This window comes from Gekko japonicus, unplaced genomic scaffold, assembly GCF_001447785.1.
Source record: "Gekko japonicus isolate JY-2015 unplaced genomic scaffold, Gekko_japonicus_V1.1 scaffold520, whole genome shotgun sequence".
Taxonomy (NCBI): Eukaryota; Metazoa; Chordata; class Lepidosauria; order Squamata; family Gekkonidae; genus Gekko; species Gekko japonicus.
Window position 1 is genome coordinate 947974 of NW_015169188.1, and position 19347 is coordinate 967320.

The following is a 19347-nucleotide window of genomic DNA, read 5'->3' on the forward strand; positions in this document are numbered from 1 at the left end:
CCTCGCACTCCCGCTGGCCTTGCAGGTCCACCGCCGGGCACCTGATGTCAGGGGGTGTGGCATATGCTAATGAGTTATGCTAATGAGTTCCCCTAGCTCTTTTTCTACAAAATGACCCCTGGGAAGGATGCTCATCAAATGATTACCACTCAAGCTTCTACACTGGCTATGCTCTAATACAGCTGCGCAACTTTTGGAATCACCTTCTCCCTTGAGTCACATGGGTCATACATTTGTGGGCAACACTCACAGGGGTACTGAACCTGTCCAACTCACAGTGGAAAATTTATTTAAAATGTTACAGCATCAACCTCATCTGCATTTGCAACACTACTTATGAAAAACAAAAATCCTAACACTAAACTGATAATATATGTCATAAAATACACTACTACTATTTCTACCTTGTATCCTAAATGCTGTTTCACACAAAATTCACGTACTTTATTTATATTCCAAAATTCCTCCAACTCAGGACTCAAGCTTATATACATAAGATTATTAGGAAGTCTTCCATCCAAGAAGACCCTGACCTGACCCAAACCTTCTCACTTGCAGCAATATAGCTAGAACATGCCTTCTAACCATACCCTAGAACTTGAGTATGGATTTGTATGTACATGAAACACTGAGTGGTCACACAGCATACATTTATTCCTGTAATAAAGAACACAGGAAGACTGGGGCAGCTGAAAAGCATCCCCCCCCCCAAAAAAAGATTCAACACTTGTTCAATTATGTGATGACTTAAATCTCTATGTAAGAGGATCACAGAACTTCCACATAATCAATTAATAATATGACTTTTTCAGTGGTGCATCACTGAAGTGTCACTAACTGAAGAAATACTGAACGCCGAACTACAAAAAGTCATTTTGTACACAAAAGCCAGTTTCCATTTTGTTTAAATTTTGCAGTCAAGCTAAATGACCAGATGTCTAAACCTATACATAAATTAGAATTAACATTGATTCTTTTTATTCATAGATTGTTTTTATTCAGCTTATGGCCATTTAGTCATCACCTGCCCTGAATGGTAACATATACTGATATTAAGGGTGAAGTGGAAAAAATCACACACTTCATAAAATGTAAAATATTCAAGAGGAAAGAACTTTGTCTGATACTGCCCATTCTGAAATTATCTGACCACCACAGGAGGTCGAAAGTGATGAGAGCAAACCCACAATGTGGCTTGTTCACAACACAATTCAAAACCAGCAACAGTAACCAGTTCCTACAGAAATGGAATGACCGAGCCTAAGAACATTTTACAATATATATAATTATCCCTTGGCAAATTTTCAAATAGTTATAATGACATCTTAGCACTAAATTTAAGTTACCCTTTTGTTAACATTTTTGGCCTATCTGGGTGAAAAAAAGGGCACCCATACCGAGGAAAAAGACTAATCAACACACTTGTTCAAAAATCCCATTGACTTTAATGAGGCTCTGAATGAATGTCAGGATTTGGCAGTTTGAGAGGATTAGAATTCCAAAGCCCATACAGAGAAATGGTAAAATGGACTCGAATTGTGCAACCAACCCACTTCATTATATGAAAATGTAACCATCATCAGTCTATTCCTGGACTTCTATGACACGAAAATATTTCTTAAAACTTGTCCTACTGTTCCAATTCATCAGTCCCATTCTGCCCTGACATATGCATGAGCAACTTCCACAAAAATCAATGTCAACTGTACATTTCTACCTGAGGGCATGGCTGTCTCTCACAGCCGTGTACCAGGGGGCTTCGTTTTGGTTTGCAAGCAGATGAGACAAGCATACTAGTAGTTACGCAGCTTATCTGTTTCCACCTAAAGTAGGAGCCCAGTGCTAAAAGTACAGCTGTAAAAGTGCCTTTTGTTTTCAAAATCTCTTTACACAGTTTCAGAAAGGAGATTATTAACCACTTTCATTGAAATAAAAAGGAGCATCCCCATATGAGTGATCAGTGGATTTATCCTATAAAATCTCTAAGCTGATTCTGACTGCAAAGTTAAACTAAAAATGTGTTTGATAAAAGCTAGCATTAAATACTTGGTACTTTTTCAGACATTAATGCTAGAACTGCATTAAACCCTGTAAAATGACAAAGTATATGGATGCTACTGTGGGAAGCTGCTAAGAAACAGTAGAAGTCCATCTTGAACTAAAGTTTCATGCAGAGTTACAGCCCAATTTATTGCAAAAGCTTAGGGAAAATTTCAACATATCCTTATGCTGACGCTTCCAGGGCAGAGAGGGGATTCAATCCCGAGTCTCCCAGATCCTAGTCCAACATTCTAACTACTACACCTCATTGGCTCTAGCACAATATCCAAGGACATACAAATCCCTTGCAGCCCTACCACTGGGGCTGCCAGATCCCCCCTGACCACCAGTGGGGGATGGTAAGGTTGGGTTGCCAGATCCAGGTCAGGAAATCCCTGGAAATTTTGGTATGGAGCCTGGGCAGAACAGAGAACTCAATGAGGTACAATGCCATAGAGCCCACCTTCCAAAGCAGCCATTTTCTTCAGGGGAATTGATCTCTGTAGTCTGGAGCTGAATTATCATTCTGGATATCCCCAGGTCCCACCTGGAGGCTGGCATCCCTACCTACCACTTTTGCCTACTATATCTCACTGCCACATTGGAATCATTGATATAATTTATGTGTATTGGAATCAACTTGATCCAGTGTATATTAAGTGGATTAAGTCAGAATTTATACAATTCATTATTGGCCCTGGTCAATTTGTTTTCCACAGATTTCAGGGAAAACACCTAAAAATTATGGATGACTAACAAATGACAAATAATTTCTACAATGGCTCAAGTGGTTAAGATGCTGAACTGCGGACCGGAAGGTTGGTAGTTCAGCAGTTCGAGACCCGAGTGCTGCATGACGGAGCGAGCTCCCGTCTCTGGTCCCAGCTCCTGCCAACCTAGCAGTTCGAAAGCAAGAAATTGCAAGTAGATAAATAGGTAGCACTTCGGTGGGAAGGTAACAGCATACCGTGCACCTCGGCGTCTAGTCACGCTGGCCACATGACCACGGAACCGTCTTTGGACAGCGCTGGCTCTTTGGCTTGGAAACGGAGATGAGCACTGCATCCCTAGAGTCGGACTCGACTGGCTTTCAAGCAAGGGAAACCTTTACCTTTACCTAACAAATGACAAATAATTTCTACAATGGGATTCTCAACATATCACAAACACTACAACTGGCTTACAGCCAATTGAACATGCAAAAATTAATAGATAATTGTTACTCATATTTTGGCACAGTCTTTAACACAATTTCATTTTAATCACTTAAAATTACTTAAAATGAAACAGGTGTCTTAGAGAATTATATATAAACCATCCTGTGAGGCCTGTTTGGTGACAGGTCCTTCAAGAAATGCAGATCCAAGAGGTTCTGCTTGTTAAAAGCCTAATCAATCAAAGCTTGTCATTGGGCTGTCAGACAGTCTTAAGATCTCCTGGCTATTTTACACACAATGCCATACTACTACTACTACTACTAATAATAATAATAATATACTTTATTGTCATTGTACATAGTACAACGAAATTAAGGTGCAATCATTCGGTGATCTACAAGCATACTCATATACACTCACACAACCATACTCATATACACTCACACAACAACGACAACAACAACAATGATAATGATAATGATGATAATAACCTAAAAGGATTGTACTCAGAAGTGCCATCATCTTAGTACAAAAGCAGGCAATTATACATATTAATATACTTGGCATCAGCTGAATCCTATTCCTAAACACAATGTTCATATTGCATCTATAATAAGTAAAGCATTTTAAAGATTTGCAAGGCCTTAGTCTTGCAAGTGCCCAGTTTAGTGTCTTGTGTAACGTGAGACTAGTAGCGTCAGCTTAATCCAGAGTAGAAAATTATCTGCCCTGCACATAATTCAACACAGTTCAGAAGGGTGGATTGCTAATGTTCATTGGGGAGAATGTGAAGTAAAATGACAGCTATATGATTTTGCTTATTTCTCAAACAATGAATCACAAAGCAGTGATACGAACACAGTACTGTAACCAGCTATAGGAGAACAACAGGGTTAACTCCAAGTTCCATAAATCTGAAATTAAAAGAATGCAAGAATTGTAACTATAGAGACTTCCAAAATAATTAAGATAATTAAGTTCCTAAGAGGACTCAGGAAACCCAGTCCTCTGCATGTTAAAACTCAGTCTCAGATACACTGATCACTGCCCAGGGTTATCTGCAAGTGGCTTAGAAATCAAGTATGCTGAAACACAGGTCTGCACCAAAAGTGTGGCCTCAGCACAAGGCACTTTACTAACACGTAGGTCCAATGCACATTTCTACTGGGTATTCTCCATAGCAATGGAGTGTAACACATTTGCAAGTGTAGCACTGCCATATCCAAGTATTATGGACCAAACCAAACATGCCTTGCTGCAATCACAAGTTGCTGCAATAATGGCCTACATGAATTCACTACAGCAGCATGGGACAAACAGGGTGCAGGGTAACTCTAGAGAAGCTAAAAGAAATTGACAACTCTGCATTTCATTAGCATACTACAGTAAACCTTCCAAAAATCGGCAGTTTGATGTTTTGAGAGCGGTGATGAACAACCTGGATGCACACTGAAGCAGTGACACAGTGGCGCTACCATCCATCGTGTTGTAATAGAGAATGGCTGAGCTAATCAGTAAATAATCCATTAGCAATCCTATACAGACTTATTTGGCATACAATCAAGTTCCATTGAGCTTAGTGAGCCTTACTTCTGAGTACCAGAATTGGGCTTCAAGTGTCTTGCTTAATATGGAGATCAGATACATTTTTAAGATTTCTGGCATGTTCAAGTCTACACACTTTAATTTTACAATCTGATAACAACCAGCAATTACTTCAGACCTATTCAGAGAAGCACAAAGTGTGCATAACTTATATGATAATGAGAACTTCTTGTACAAAAAGCATACAAAGTATGTCATGTTACAATTAAAAAGATTAACTAGAAATTTCTATATAAGTGTTTTGTATATTTCAAACAGCAGCAAAGTTAAATTAATTATGCATATTAATATGCATTAAAAACCCAACAGGATTCCTGAGGTACTCTGTAGGTTGGAATTAATGTCTAATAGCACAGGCCTTGACAAAATTCTCTCTGGACTGAACAGTTAGCCCAAAAATCAGGAGCAAGATTCATGCTCCTCCTATCACAAGACATCACCAGGTCCCATTTCACATAGTCATGATAAAAAAATACAAGTGTCTTTCTTTTAGATTTCTGTGCCACCAAAACTCAAATTTCATGGTGAAAATTGAGGTGTGCTGCCATTGATATCAGCAAAGCAAGGGTTTGATCTCAAAAAGTCAAATTTGTGACACCCAACTGGCAAAAAATTGGCTGGATGTAATTCATTTAAGCAACTGATCCCTGGAATGACAAAAAAATTAATGAGACAAGGAAAAAGCGGAGATCTGGGGACGTATGCTTAGGCACTTTCACACATGCTGAATGATGTGCTCTTAATGTACTTTAGCAATTGTTTGCAAGTGGATTTTTCCATTTCACACAGTAAATTTCAGTTGCAAAGTGCATTGAAAGTGGATTGAAAGTACATTATGAATATGTGTGAAAGCAGCTACTGTGTTAACAAAGGTAAAGCTTCAACAATATTCTCCCCTCTCCAGACAATAAGCCTCACTTGCTGAGTTCATACCCAAGCCTGCTTCAAGGTGAGCATGGTAAGGCTTGGCATCCAAAGACCTCTCCTTCTTGAAGGCAAATTCATGTTACAGGCTTTCAGCCACCTACGGGTACCCAATCACTGCAGTCTCTCGCTCAGCCCCATCCTGTGCAGAAAGCACACACCCAGAAAAAACTTCTTGGACAGGCAGATGTATTTTGGGTTGCCACTGGCCAAATTGCTCTGACTTTGGAGAGTCGGGACAAGCAGCAAAGCTTGAGGAAGGGGACACAGAACCATGGTTATAGAAAAGAAGGAGGTGGACCTGAGAAAGCAAAGCAGTCCAAATGAAGCATGACACAGAAGAGCCAGTTTGGTGTAGTGGTTAAGTGCGTGGACTCTAATCTGGGAGAACCAGGTTTGATTCCCCACTCCTCCACTTGCACCTGGCTGGATGACCTTGGGCAAGCCATAACTCTGGCACAGCTGGCACAGAAAGAGCAGTTTCTGTCAAGAGTTTTCTCAGCCCCACCTACCTCACAGGGTGTCTGTTGTGGGGAGGGGAAGGGAAGGGAGTTTGTAAGCCGCTCTGAGACACCTTTGGGTAGTGAAGGGCGGGGTATAAATCCAATCTCTTCTCTTCTCTTCTTCTCTACATAGTTGAGATGAATTAGGAAGGGAGATGCACAGCCAGTATGAAGTACATTTTAGAAATTGTAGAAATTGGATGGGAGTTGCTTAGGTGGTGTTAGCTAAAATACTATTGCAAGGTCTGTGTGATATAATAGGGGACTGTATCACATTTTCAGACATTCTCTGTCTCTCATATACTCTAATTGTTTACCCCCTTCCTATAACAATTCCTCATCAGTCTAACAGAGTCATCCCACTCAGGTCTATTCAAGGGGTCTTATTTCCAGGGAAGTGTCCTCAGGATTGGACTATAAAGAGCTCTATTCAAATCCTTAATCACTGAGCTCACTAATACCTTTTCTTTTAGGTCCCTAGACCAATTTGCCAAACTATGAGTAAATTATTATTACCCTTCTGTCACATGGCTCTTCCCTGATTGTGGCTCCCAAGAACAGGTTGGAGAGGACTGCCTGGGAAGCACCCACACAGCAGCCTTGCCTACATAACACCATGTCATGGACTCAGATGACTCAGGTTAGTCTGATCTCAACAGATTTTGGAAGCTAATCAGAGTCAGCTCTGGTCTGTAGTTGGATGGGACACCATAAAGGAAGCCCAGAGTTGCTATGCAGAGGCAGGCAATGGCAAACAACCTTTGAATGTTTCTTGTCTTAAAAATCCTACAGAGTTACCATGTGTTGGCTATGGAACTAGTTTTAAAATTGTGAGCAGACAGACTTTGTTTTTTAAAAAATAATTATAGAAACTATTCAAATATAATCTCTCTTCCCTTAAAGAAGGAAGATAGAAAGAGAGGCAGAAAAACTATAGGAAAGAAGCCATTAGAAGCCTCCCTTTCGCTCCTTCCTGCTTTTAGGTGGTGGTGGAGGAGGCAAAACAGAGCTCTGAAATGACTGCCCGTGCTTTTAAAATGAGCAGTAGCCAGCCGGTGCGGGGGGGGGGGGGGGGAAAAAGAGGGGAGTGAGAATGGAAGGAAAAACAAACAAGACCACGAGACAGAGCCCTGAGCCAGCCCAAACCTTACCTTCCAGGACCCTCGACTCTTCTGGGCTCTGAGAACTGCTCAGGCTGCTCCTGCTGCAAACAACAAGGGTGGGACTGGAGGGAGGAAAATCATCACTCACCAGTGCACACTAGAGGGAACTGACACACTAGCCCTTGTCTCTATGGTTTTCACAGCCATAGAGACTTGGAGGACTAAAATGCCAGAGTGTCACTCTTCCGGCCGCCATTTTGTCCCCCAGTGCCGGATTTCAAAAAAGCGGGTAAGGGGGTTGAAAATTGGGGGTTCCCCCACCCCCAGCAGGGGCTTGGCAAGCCTACCTGTTACAAATTTTGTTTGTCATTAAGGTGCTGCTGGACTCTTGGCTCCCTTTCACTAATAAGAAATACAAGCTGTACTGTTAAGTTTCTTCCCTGTTAGAAATGGAAAGGGGGTCCAAATGCCATGGGACTCTCTCTTTTTCTCTGATGTGCTCTCTTTGGCTCTTTCCCGCCCTCCCTCCCTCTAAAGAAAAAGTGTGCTTGCACACAAAAACTATACCTGGAATAAAATGTTGCTGGTCTTCTTAAAACTGCCAGCAGACACCATCCCCCCCCCCCGCTCTTTCTCTCCCCACCCAAAGGAGGAGGAGGAAAGGAAGGCGCGCTCAGCCAATCCTCTCAGCCAATCAAAGGAAGGCTTTCGTTCTCTCCTCTGAAGCAGGAAATAGGAGAGACTGGTCAAAAGGAGCTGTGATGTAAGAAGCAGGAAGCAGCACAGAGTCAGTTGCTTCCAGGGGCCAAATATGGTCCATGGGCCGTATGTTTGACAACAGTGTTCCCTCTAAGCTGTGTGAGCGAGCTCAAAGTTTTTTAGCCCCCGACTCACACACTTTTGTCTTAGCTCAGGAAGGATGGCTCCAAAGCAAACTAAGTTTATGCAGTAGTCAAATTGCTTGCTCACAACTTTAATGCCAGTAGCTTACAAAGTAGAATCTTTGCTCACAAGACTCCACAGCTTAGAGGGAGCATTGTTTGACACCCCTACTGTAGAAGTTTTAGGGTTTTTAAAAAAGATGTATTTATGATTTTTACATTACAAAAGAGAAAAACAAAATTACAGTATATAAATCAAACTTTAGAGTTTACATTAAATATTAATCATCCAAAGTACAGTCTAGTTTTTCAAGTATGCTGCAATACTAAGACTGCATTTTATTGGAAAGTTTTAAAAGAAATCATAAGCTTTAACCTGTTGTCTAATAAGATGGTTTCTTGAACACATTTCAGGCTAAGCTATTGATGCAACCTGGCTAGCTGACAAAGCTTGCCAAGTTCATCTTACTTTTTTATGGACTTAAGATACCAACATTCTTTGGAGGGCAAATTGTGTAACCAAGTATGTTCCCACTCTAGGTGCAGTCTTAAAGCTGAGTTCTATAATACACAACTTATTTATGCATATGCCTAAAATTTTTTTCCAAGCATATTATTCAAATATGAAGTTTCTTCCCTGCTCTTTGACAATTCTGAAAATTATTAGAATTGCATATACACTGAATGTACTCCCAGGAGTTATAATGAAAATCGCTGAGAATCAGTTGCACAAGGTCATTTTTAAAACAGCGAAATACAAATATTTCCTTCTAGTTTATACTGTGGAATATTTTCTTGCTAAGACTACAATGCCTGCACTGTATAAAACTCTCTTCTAATGATCCCTTACAATATTCTAAACAAACCATATCCAAACTTTAAATAATCTGCACGAACATTTCCCATTCACATGTGCTTGGAATCACTTGATTCTGCACAGATTCAGGTGGGTAGCTGTGTTGGTCTGAAGCAGCAGAACAAAGTTTGAGACCAGTGGCACCTTCAAGACCAACAAAGTTTTATTCAAGGTATAAGCTTTCACGCAAGCACACTCCTTCAGATCTGAAGAAGGTATCCTAAGAAGTGTGCTTGCACACAGAAGCTTATACCTTGAATAAAACTGTGTTGGTCTTAAAGGTGCCACCGGACTCAGACTTTGTTCTGTTGATTCTGCACAGCTTGCCAGAGGACCAGCATCCATTACCAGATGAAAGTATTAATAAATTTGTTTGAAAGAGGCTATTGACAGGAATTATGTTCCTGTTAACATTAAGATGAACACATGGCATTACATTAGAGAACCTAAAGGACCATTTCGTGGTGCAACTGAATTGTGAGAAGCATATTCTTGTGAGTCGGTACTTAGAAAATAACAACCTGAACTACAAAAGACACATCTGAAATAACTATTAATTTACTTTCCTAGACATTTTATGGCATGAAATGACTGAGTGCTTTTTTAAAAGTAAACATGACTGCTTTGCTTCACCTTCTGAAAGCACATTCCTCTGTAATTCCAGGAGAAGACTAACCCAGATCCTAAATCATATCCCACTAAATAACAACTATGTGACTGGAGGCAGGCCTGTAGCTATGGTGGGGCTTCTTGGGGCCCAGCCCCCCAACTTCCTGCCAAGGCTCCACTTCTCATCCAGTGCAGGGTCCCCAACTCTCTGGGCTGCCCGGAGAACTCCCTGCTGCTGCCCCTTCCCCAAGCATTTTCCAGCTGGAGCGGTGGTGGAAGCCAGCTCCATGGTGCTTCCTCACCCTGTGATTGGCAGGCAGTTCTGTCTGGGTTTCCAATGAGATAGAATGGCAGGGCCAGGCACTGAGGGTGGATTCTTGGGTGCTGCTATCGCGATTGGAGCTGGCAGGATGAAGCAGGGCCCCGGAAAACTGGGTGGGCACCCCGTGGTCAACGGCTGCAGCCCCCAAAAGAATGGCAGCGTGAAAAATGGCTTCCCTGGCCCTGTCTGCTGCATGGGTGACATGGCTCCCCTTCCATGAGCAGTTCCCAGAGCTTCAGGTCGCCTCTCTCTCCTTGCCCCATGCTGGACTTGGAGAACCACCCTGGGACCGGGAATGGCTTCCAGGGTGCATCAGTGCTTGCTTGCCTGCCCCCTCACCCTGTTGCTACACGTCCTGCTACCCCTCCGCAGCTGGCCAGCTTGAGTCTCATGTACCCTTCCCTCCAACCCCCTTTCCTGGCAGCAGATGTCCGTCTCAGCATGCTTGAGTTGCAGGGAAGTGCAGGAGCGGGGCTGCTTGCTGGGTGTGTGTGTGCAGGGGTACCTCCTGACTTATTTAAATGCCCCCTGAATTAAAAAAAAATCCTGGCTATGGGCCTGACTGGGGTTACAGGCTATTCCAGTTAGGGCAAGCTGAATATACCAGGGCATTTAACCAAACTAACAGAGACTCCTGTCTTTCTCACAGGTGTATGTCACAGACTAAGGATTACACCCATGACCAGATTCTAGGGCTGCCAATGTCCAGGTGGGGCCTAAAGTCATCCTGTCTTTATAGTTGACCTCCAGGCTACAGAAATCAGATTCCCCAGAGGAAATGGCAGCTTTGAAGGATGGACTCTATGGCATCACATCCCCACAGAGCTCCCTCCCCTTCTTCAATTATTGCTTTCCCCAGGTGCTGCCCCCAAATCTCCAGGAATCTCCCAAAATGGAATTGGAGACCCTACCTGAACTATATCTATGCTACCAAGAGGCCTAAAAATAAATGCCAATAATTCCAGTACAGCATAGTTTAATTAAGCCATGCTGTCTCACTCCAAAACACTAAAACCCCTTCTCTTCTCAAAAATATTGAACTAAACCCTCTGGTTCAAGTCACATGTGCAATTCCACTACAGGCAATATAATTTCACCACCTGTCAAATTTAAACCCGTATTTTTACCAATGAAAATGCAAGCTGAAAACAGGCTTTTGGTTTGTGAAACTAAAGCAAGGGGGTAGGGGGAAGGACATACCTTGAAGTTGCAATTTCCACTTTGGTTCTGGCCATGGTAGCCGCACGTTGGGCACCTTCTAATGCTCGCTCCACTTTCTCTTTAGTCTTTGTGTTCCTTATCGGTATTAGCTGCTTCCTTATTCCACGGACCAAAATGTTGTTTTTATACTTCCCCTCTTCCTTGGTGCCATCTGGGAACATGGTACATCCATATCCATGTCTCTTATTATTTAGCCACTCCCCTTCATATTTCATACCATTTGAGCGCTCACTAATACCAAAGCCACTACGTTTGTCATTCTTCCACTCTCCCATGTATGTTTCTGTTGTGGTAGCATCAACATGGTCTTCCACTGGACAATAATCACAGTCCCCATCCCCGAAACTAATGGTAGAATTGGCATCGCTAGAACTAATTCTGCTCATAGCAGCATCACTCCTGACAGAGCTACGTTTGCTAGAAATAGATGATTTTGATTCTGATTTTCTAAGTTTTATGCTACCGAGAAGGGATCCTCTTCTGAACAAGCCTCCTTTTTTCTTACCACCAATACTTTCCGTATCACTGTGAAAATTCAAGACAAACCCTCCTCTTGTACCAGCTGGACTGTCCGAGGTAATGTCATGTAAAACAGTGCCATTGCTCTGCTCACTACGGAGCGAAGCCAGAGATGTCCGGAGGGGTGAACGAATCACAGTTGCCATGCCGTATGGAACACTCTGCCGCATACCATAACCATGTCTCATCCCTCCTGTCCACTGTCCCTGGTATGTACCTTTTAAAGGAAATAAAGAGCAAAGGAATTTAATAAACACTTAATTTTTTTTCATGTAAGTATAACTCAACAGTGCTGATTATTTAACTCCAATGTTTTCCCCCTAAAGTATATGAACAGTCTGAAATAGCTAGCCACCACCCAAGAATTTTAAGTAGACATGAGTAAGAATACTAATATTATTGATATTACTCTCACATAATCCCACAAGAACAGTTTACTATATAACAGGATCTGCTGATCAAAGTAAAAAATCCACTGTTACAAGCTTGGCCAATCTTTTTGGTAAGTGTACCACAAACCAAGCCTAAATCATGACACAGTGCAAACACACTGGGCCTTGAGACAGCATTATCTCTAGTTCACTGAAATGGGAAGCAGGAAGCAAGGCAAAACTGGGTGGGTAGAAAGGACAGTACGGCAGAATTTATATCATAAGCAAACTCCTTTTCTTGTCCAGGGATACTACAAATCCATGATTCTACTTGTGGTTTCTGCACTACAGGTTAGCTCTAAGCCACTGAGTATTAGCATATCTGGATGCTGACCAGTGAAAATGGTGAAACAGGGCTTTAATACTATCGTAAATCAGATCTTTGCAAAGTTAGTGGCTATTAAGACATCATATATGGGAATGCCTCAGTTTACCCTCGAACACCATAATATGAGTTAGTCAGAAATAGAGTTTTGGGGTTGACCTGGGATTTGGGTGCTGAACAGGGTGCTTGGGTGCTAAGCAGGATTGGCAACAAGCCTGTACTTGCATGAAGCACCACCAAGGAAAATTGGGTTGTGATGCGGAGGAAGACAATGCTAAACCACTTCTGCTTATCTCTTGCTTGAACAACCCATGGTCGGGGTCACTATGAGTTAGTTGTTACTCGATGGCACATTCTTCTTGTTGCTTTTAAACCCAATGCTATCAATCAGTTTTTTTAAAAAATAAACCACCTTCTGGGACAAGGTTTTGAGGCATCCACTTCTTTCAATGGGACAAATTAGCAACGAATGTTCCCTAGGTTTCAGTGGGACATGGGCATGGCTAACCTCTAGAGGACTGGAACTAACATATGTGTATAAAAGTGCTGAAGGATCAATGAAGCCTTTTTCGTGGCTATATGGAGTATCCCTAAAAATGCCTTGTCCTACATTTTTACATAAGGAAATCCATTTCAGTGTGCGGTTTAAAGATTTGGCAGTAATACAGAGCTAAGTTTATAAATTTCAAGGGTAAAAAAAAATACTTACCAGTATTTTACTGTCAGGTATTGCTGAAATCAAGTTAGATTTCAGGTTAGTCATTCTGATCTTCTGTATGTTCACTTGGAAGTTAGTCCTATGTACACTTGGAAAAAAATCCAACCATAATCAGTGGGATTAACTTTCAAGTAAACGTGCAGAGGATTAGGGCTATGCAGCTGCAATCTTAAACAGTGTTTCCTATAAGTAATTCCAGGTGGTCAGCCGTGTTGGCCTGAAGAAGAAGAACACATTTAGAGTCCAGTGGCACCTTTAAGACCAACAAAGGTTTATTCAAAGTATGAGCTTTTGTGTGCATGCACACTTTGTCAAATACATTGGAAAGGAAGCTAGATTTCAAATTTATAGATACGGGCTGAACAGCAATGTATTCTAATTGCCATAAACATACCACAAGTAAACTATTCTGATATTCTTGCAGTACAAGCCTTTCACATCTTGGTATTCAGTACTTGGAAGCCCATTTCATCTACTACCTCATACTGGCAACTGATGAGTGGTTCACTTTTCAGTTGGCACTGTAAACAATTTACTCCAAGACAAATTGCACCTTCATTCACCTCTATGTTTTTGAAAGTTATAGTGAAATCAGTGAGATTTCCTAAATACTGGGTCTATAAACATCAGTGTGAATACTACAACAAGATTTCTGTATGAATTCACCAACAGAGATGACAGAATTCCAATAATCCTACATAGTTCCAGAAAGGTAAAACTTATAAATAGTCCTATTAGCTTGCCAAAAACAGTGGTGGTTTTGAAACTACAGAACCCTCACAATTTATTCTGAAAAATACTTTGAGCTCATTGCCTTTTGGAATAAACTAAAAGCTAGCTCAGTGTGTTTTCAAAAGATACATAAGCAGCTAGCACATCCCTATCATTTAATGTAAAGTGTCTCCAAGCAGATAAGAGGGAGGGACCAAGAGTTCATTTCTCAATCTCAATATGGCACAGTAGAGATTACATCCCCTTTATTAAGGTTTTTAATCACACAGTCACATGATCAGGTGGTAACTTGATGGCCTTTTGCCGATCTTGTTGATGATACCCACTTTCAGGAAAAATGGGTATTCTAATTCACTTTAGGGAATGAACCTGCTTCCACACCTTTACCAAGTAAAGGCTAAGGAGCACAAAAGACCATATCGATGTGCCCCAAAAAACCTGGGCAAGGAAAACAGCAAAACGTATTACAGTTGCTCATCAACTCCTACAGTCCTCTGTTTCAATCCCAGAAGTAGGAGAGTAACAGCCAAGAGTATCAGCCGCACCACCCCTTGGTTTGAGGTTACCAAGAGCTAAGGAGCCCACAGCTACCGGGGGGGGGGGGGCTGAATATTTATGGAGAAGGAAGAAAGCTGCCCCCTTGATCAGTCCTAAGAGGAAAAGAGTGTGTGTCCTTTCGCGCGTTTCAAAAAGGCACCTAGCAATTAATAAGCAGAAGGCGGGTGACGGGTCCCAGATGCTCAAAGGCTAAGTGGCCACAGGTATCACCCATCCCTGTGTTTCACAAACTGCGTGCATCTGTCTGGGCGCGTCAAAAGTGAACAGACTCTGGCGGAAAATACAAACGCAACCTGAAGCGGCTCTGTGCGCACCCCCCTCCCACTTGCGCCCGCACGTGTGAAAGAGCCGGGAACTGTGCACGCCCCCTTGTGCGCCAACGCCAGGCGCCCTCCAGCGGCCACTCCCTGGCTCCTCCCTCACCTCCGTCCCCGTAGGTCTCGACGCCGTAGCCGTCCTGCAGCCCATTGCTCCAGGTGCCCTCGTAGCGGGCAGGGGTGGTGAGGCTCTGGCGCACGCCGTACCGGCCCTTGAAGCCGTGCGACCACTCGCCCCGGTACATCCATTTGCCTTTCGTCTCCACGCCCAGCCCGTGGCGCTTGCCCTGCGCCCAGTAGCCGTGGTAGGTGTTGCCGCTGGGCCAAGTGTAGGTGCCCACCACCTCGAAGCCGTGCGCCCACGAGCCCGCGTACTCGCCCTGCCCTTTGGGCCCGGTGCAAATGCCATGGCCGTGGGCTTTGCCGTCCTCCCAGCCGCCGCAGTAGGTGCCGCCATCGTCGAAGTCGAACCTGCCGCCCGTCATTCAGGGGGAGCGGGGCGCGCCCGGGCCGAGCTCGGCTCCTCCGCCGCCTCTGGCTTCTGCGACTCGGGCTCGGGGCGCGACGCTGCGTCCTCCGCCAAGGCGCCCAAGACGAATGCCAAGGCTCAGACCCAGGCAGCGATCCTCGGCGCCGGCGCCCGCCCCCAGCGCCGTTCCGTTCCGCTCCACCCCTCCGCCTGCCCCGCCGTCCCCTCCTTCCACACCCAAGCCCCGGTCACACCCCGGGGGAAGGAGAGGAAATTGCGGGGAGGGGGTGAGGCGGAGCCCGGGGGAGGGTGTCGTCCTTGCCTCAGTTTGGGCGAAGGTGTGAGTGCGGGGCGTGAAGAGAGGGAGGGAGTTTTTGCGGGAGCTGCGATTCCTGGGAGCAGTGTTCCCTCTCGGGTGAGCCTGCTCACAGTTTTTTAGTCTCTGGCTCACACATTTTTGTCTTCGCTCAGGAAAGATGGCTCCAGAGCAAACTAATTTATGCAGCAGCCAATCGCCCGCTCACAACTTTAAATGCCAGTAGCTCACAAAGAGCTCAGAGGCAGCATTGCTTGTGAGGAGTAAGGAAGTATGTTTGGGCAGGGCTTAAAGGTGGGTTCGTGCTCACCACGGGAAAGTTGTGGATTCTGTCGCAGACTTGCTTTGCCAGGCTTGGCTAGAAACAGCTGTGGACCATATATGATAATAAAGATGGCGTTTTTCGTGAGCATGAACAGAGTGCATTTCCCTCACCCTTGTCTCTCTACAGCTGGCAGACACTTCGAGGTTTCAATACACAGGATCCACTGCCAGCTGTCTGGTCTACCTGTGAAGCCGAATGAGTCTAAAGAATGAACTGTTTTACTTCAGGTGATGGATGCGGATTTTAACTAAGTTGCCAACCAGCAAGAGGGAGGGGCAATTGAATTGTTTAATGGCATAAAGCTAAATGACATCCCTGATAAAGTGCTGCATCTGAAACTGGTGTTAAAGAGACAGAGGGACCAGTTAAAAAGCTGACAGCCATGTTTTTGAACATTCTTCCTGTGTAGTTATTTTTTTTAAAGGCACTCTCCCTACACCTAGTAGGAGACAGAGCAGGCAAGTTGAAAATTAGCACTGCAGAAGACTGGCTGAACTCCCCCCTCCCAGCCCTGTTAGTTTACTACTTGCAAGAAGTTCTTTTTTTATGTTGTAGTGCTTTTAAAAAAGCAAACAGTACTTGCAGTATGAAATGACACTGGCCATTCTAGCAGTTCATTTTATTAAATGTGTAGACTGAAGGGCATTCATCTGTTCCAGAACTAGAATTGGCCCTCCCTGGTGATGTTCTCAGTCTGTCAGTGGCTGCATGACAGTCAGGAATTTCATCTGATGAGACTTCTTCCATTATGGATATACAGGGATGAGGTGATGTATACTGTAAGATGTTTTAAAAGATGTATAAGCGCCCCCCCCCCCGTTGGTACAAAAATGACAAAAAAGCTGATAATGCTATTGTGAGGTTTATCTTAGGCAAAGCCAGCTTTTAATGTTATCCGACCCAACAGAAGACCTTTAAATTAAGCCCCTGTCCTAATGTCCCTACCTTCTGAAGTATGGTGGGTGAATATGAAGGACATTTTCCATGGTGGTGCTTCATTTATGGCACTCCCTCAGAGTGGAGGTTCACCAGGTTGCTAGGGTTGCCAGCTCTGAGTTTGGGAATTCCTGGAAATTTGGATGGTGGAGCCTGAGGATGGTGGGGTTTGGGGAGGGGAAGGGGCTCAGTGGGGTATATTGCCGTACACCCTACCTTCCGAAGCTGCCATTTTCTCCAGGGGAACAGGTCTCTGTTGTCTGGAGATCAGTTGTAATTCTGAGGAATTTCCAGACCCCACCAGGAGATTGCAGAACAAAGAGAGAGATCACGGGATGGAAGTTTGGAAAGAAGTAAACAGCAGTGATGCATTATGCCAAAAAAGTCTCCAAAGACCAGAAATTTATTTTTCAAATATTTCAGTTTACTGAAAGAAATTCAAATGCCATCAACACAATGGATCGTGCATATTATCTCGTTTCGTGTATAACTTTTTCAAGGTAAGTAGCATTGAAATACAATATTAATCCATTTGACAAACTCTCTAGTAGTATCTCATCAAAAAACTCATCAAAAAACCAGACAATCACACAAATTCCAAACAGACATTACAGTAAACAGCCACATCAATATGCAGCAACAAAGTCCTAATAAACATTCAAAATGGAATCTGCAATAAGAAGGCATGCTAAAAATAAAAACAGAAAATGGGATGCTCAAAACAACTTCTGAAAACAATAAGAATAAAGATACTGCCATGTGAAACAATGAGAAAAGAGCAAAGCACCATTCAACTCTGTAATACTTCCTTCCAAGTAAACATGTGTAAGATTGGGCTGTACATCAGAGCACTAGCAGAGGGAAAAGGATTAGCTTGAGAACAATAGAAAGGTACAATGGAGGCAGTGGGATACCAAAAGGGAAGAGGGGGGAGATACATTTGATAGGCAATGGGGGGGGGGGAACTGGAATAAAGCTGGAGTAAAAAACTACAGGAAGGGGAAACAATGGGATGATATGCAGGTTGCCATGGGAACGAAAGGCTTGAGCATTTAGTGGGATGGCAGTGTCACTATGACAGTCCTGTCCACTTCTCTCCCTCAGAGGCAATATTTTTCCTCTGTTTTTCTTTCCTTTATTGACTGAGCTGCCCCAGTAATGTGTTTTCTTTTTTGCTGAAGAACTCTGGCTGTCCCACCCTGTCACAGTACCATATTTTGGCTGTTGGCTCAGCCCAGGAACCTGAGGGAAGGATTAAGAGCCCCCTTTAATTTCAACAGTTTCAATGGCACTTAAGGCATTATGAAATTCAAAAAATAACAAAATAATTTATTTAACATAGAGGGGAAAGGTCAGTTGAAATCAGAGGTTGAAATTTCTGAGGTAAAACTAGTATATGCACAGACTTTAGTTTTTATGCTTCAGGCTAATGAGAATTTCTTACGCTTTTCACAGTGACGTGAATCTTTGGGTGCGTTCAGACGGGGGGTTTACAACGGTTAGGGTGCCGGTTCCAACCGGTGTACTTACGGGCGTTCACACGGCGAACATCTGCCTCCCGTCCCTAACCGTTGTAAATCCCTTTAAACCATTGCACTCTGCCACTAGGTCCCAAGTGGTGATAAACTGAGTGCAACGGTTGAAAACGGTGCACCCCGGCGTCTGATCGCTCTCCAACGTTACAGAGCCACTTCCGTTTGGAAGCCCGAGGCTTCCGCTTTCCCCCCGCCATTTTTTAAAAAAACAGAGCGATATGCGCTTGGGCGAAGCTTCGCCCCGGTGTTTGTTTTAAAAGAAAAAGAAAAGGCCCTTAAGTTGAACGTTTAGGAGGAGTCCGGGACTTCAGGGAGGCCAGTTTGGGGACTCAGCCCAAAGCGGGTGATGCAGGGCGAGTTAGGACCATCCCCTGATTCAAGAGAGGAGAGATCCAATCAGCAGGGGGGGGGGACGGACTCCGGGACACCCACCCAGTGCAGGATTACTCCTGAGGAGCCCCACCGAACCGCAGAGGGCATCTGGAGGCAGCCGGGCTGGAGTGGGAAAGAGGACGGGGAGCGCTTTGGTGTGTTTTCAGCACTGCGGGGGTTAAAGCAACGGAGCTGTTTGCTGGAGAGGCCGAGCGATCGGGGTGGGGTGGGGGCGGAGAAAAGGCTCTTCCGCTTGGCCGGGCCGGGAAGATTCTGAATGGACAGAGAGAGGAAGCGCTTTAGAAGTGCAGCTGCAGGGAAAAGTCTTGCAGTCGGATCCAGGGAAGGGTTACTTGCGAGTAAGTCATGCACGGAGGGGGGGGATGAGGCCTTTGGTCATGGAAGAAGAGAGCAACACGGCTGCCGGCATCAGGGTTTTCTCCTCTGTAAATGAGGGCTTTGGTGTGTGTGTGTTTAAACTTTACCTTTAAACTTTAAATGTAATATGGGGTGTTTTCAGCATTCGCAAAGATCGCCATTCTGTGGATGGCTACCTATGCGCATGCTCACTGG

General features: G+C 43.9%; 1 protein-coding gene across 2 annotated transcripts in view; it reads right to left on the bottom strand.

Annotated features, from left to right (window-relative positions):
- Positions 1-15495, bottom strand: part of JPH1 (junctophilin 1) — a 113639-nt gene extending 98144 nt beyond the window's left edge. For both annotated transcript variants that reach the window (XM_015416208.1, XM_015416207.1), the window contains exons 1-2: positions 14928-15495; positions 11201-11957 (exon numbers count right to left, since the gene is read on the bottom strand). In XM_015416208.1, the coding sequence (XP_015271694.1) occupies positions 11201-11957; positions 14928-15306 (1136 nt within the window). In that variant the 5' untranslated portion in view covers positions 15307-15495. The remainder of the gene's footprint in view (positions 1-11200; positions 11958-14927) is intronic.
- Positions 15496-19347: the final 3852 nt, after the last annotated feature.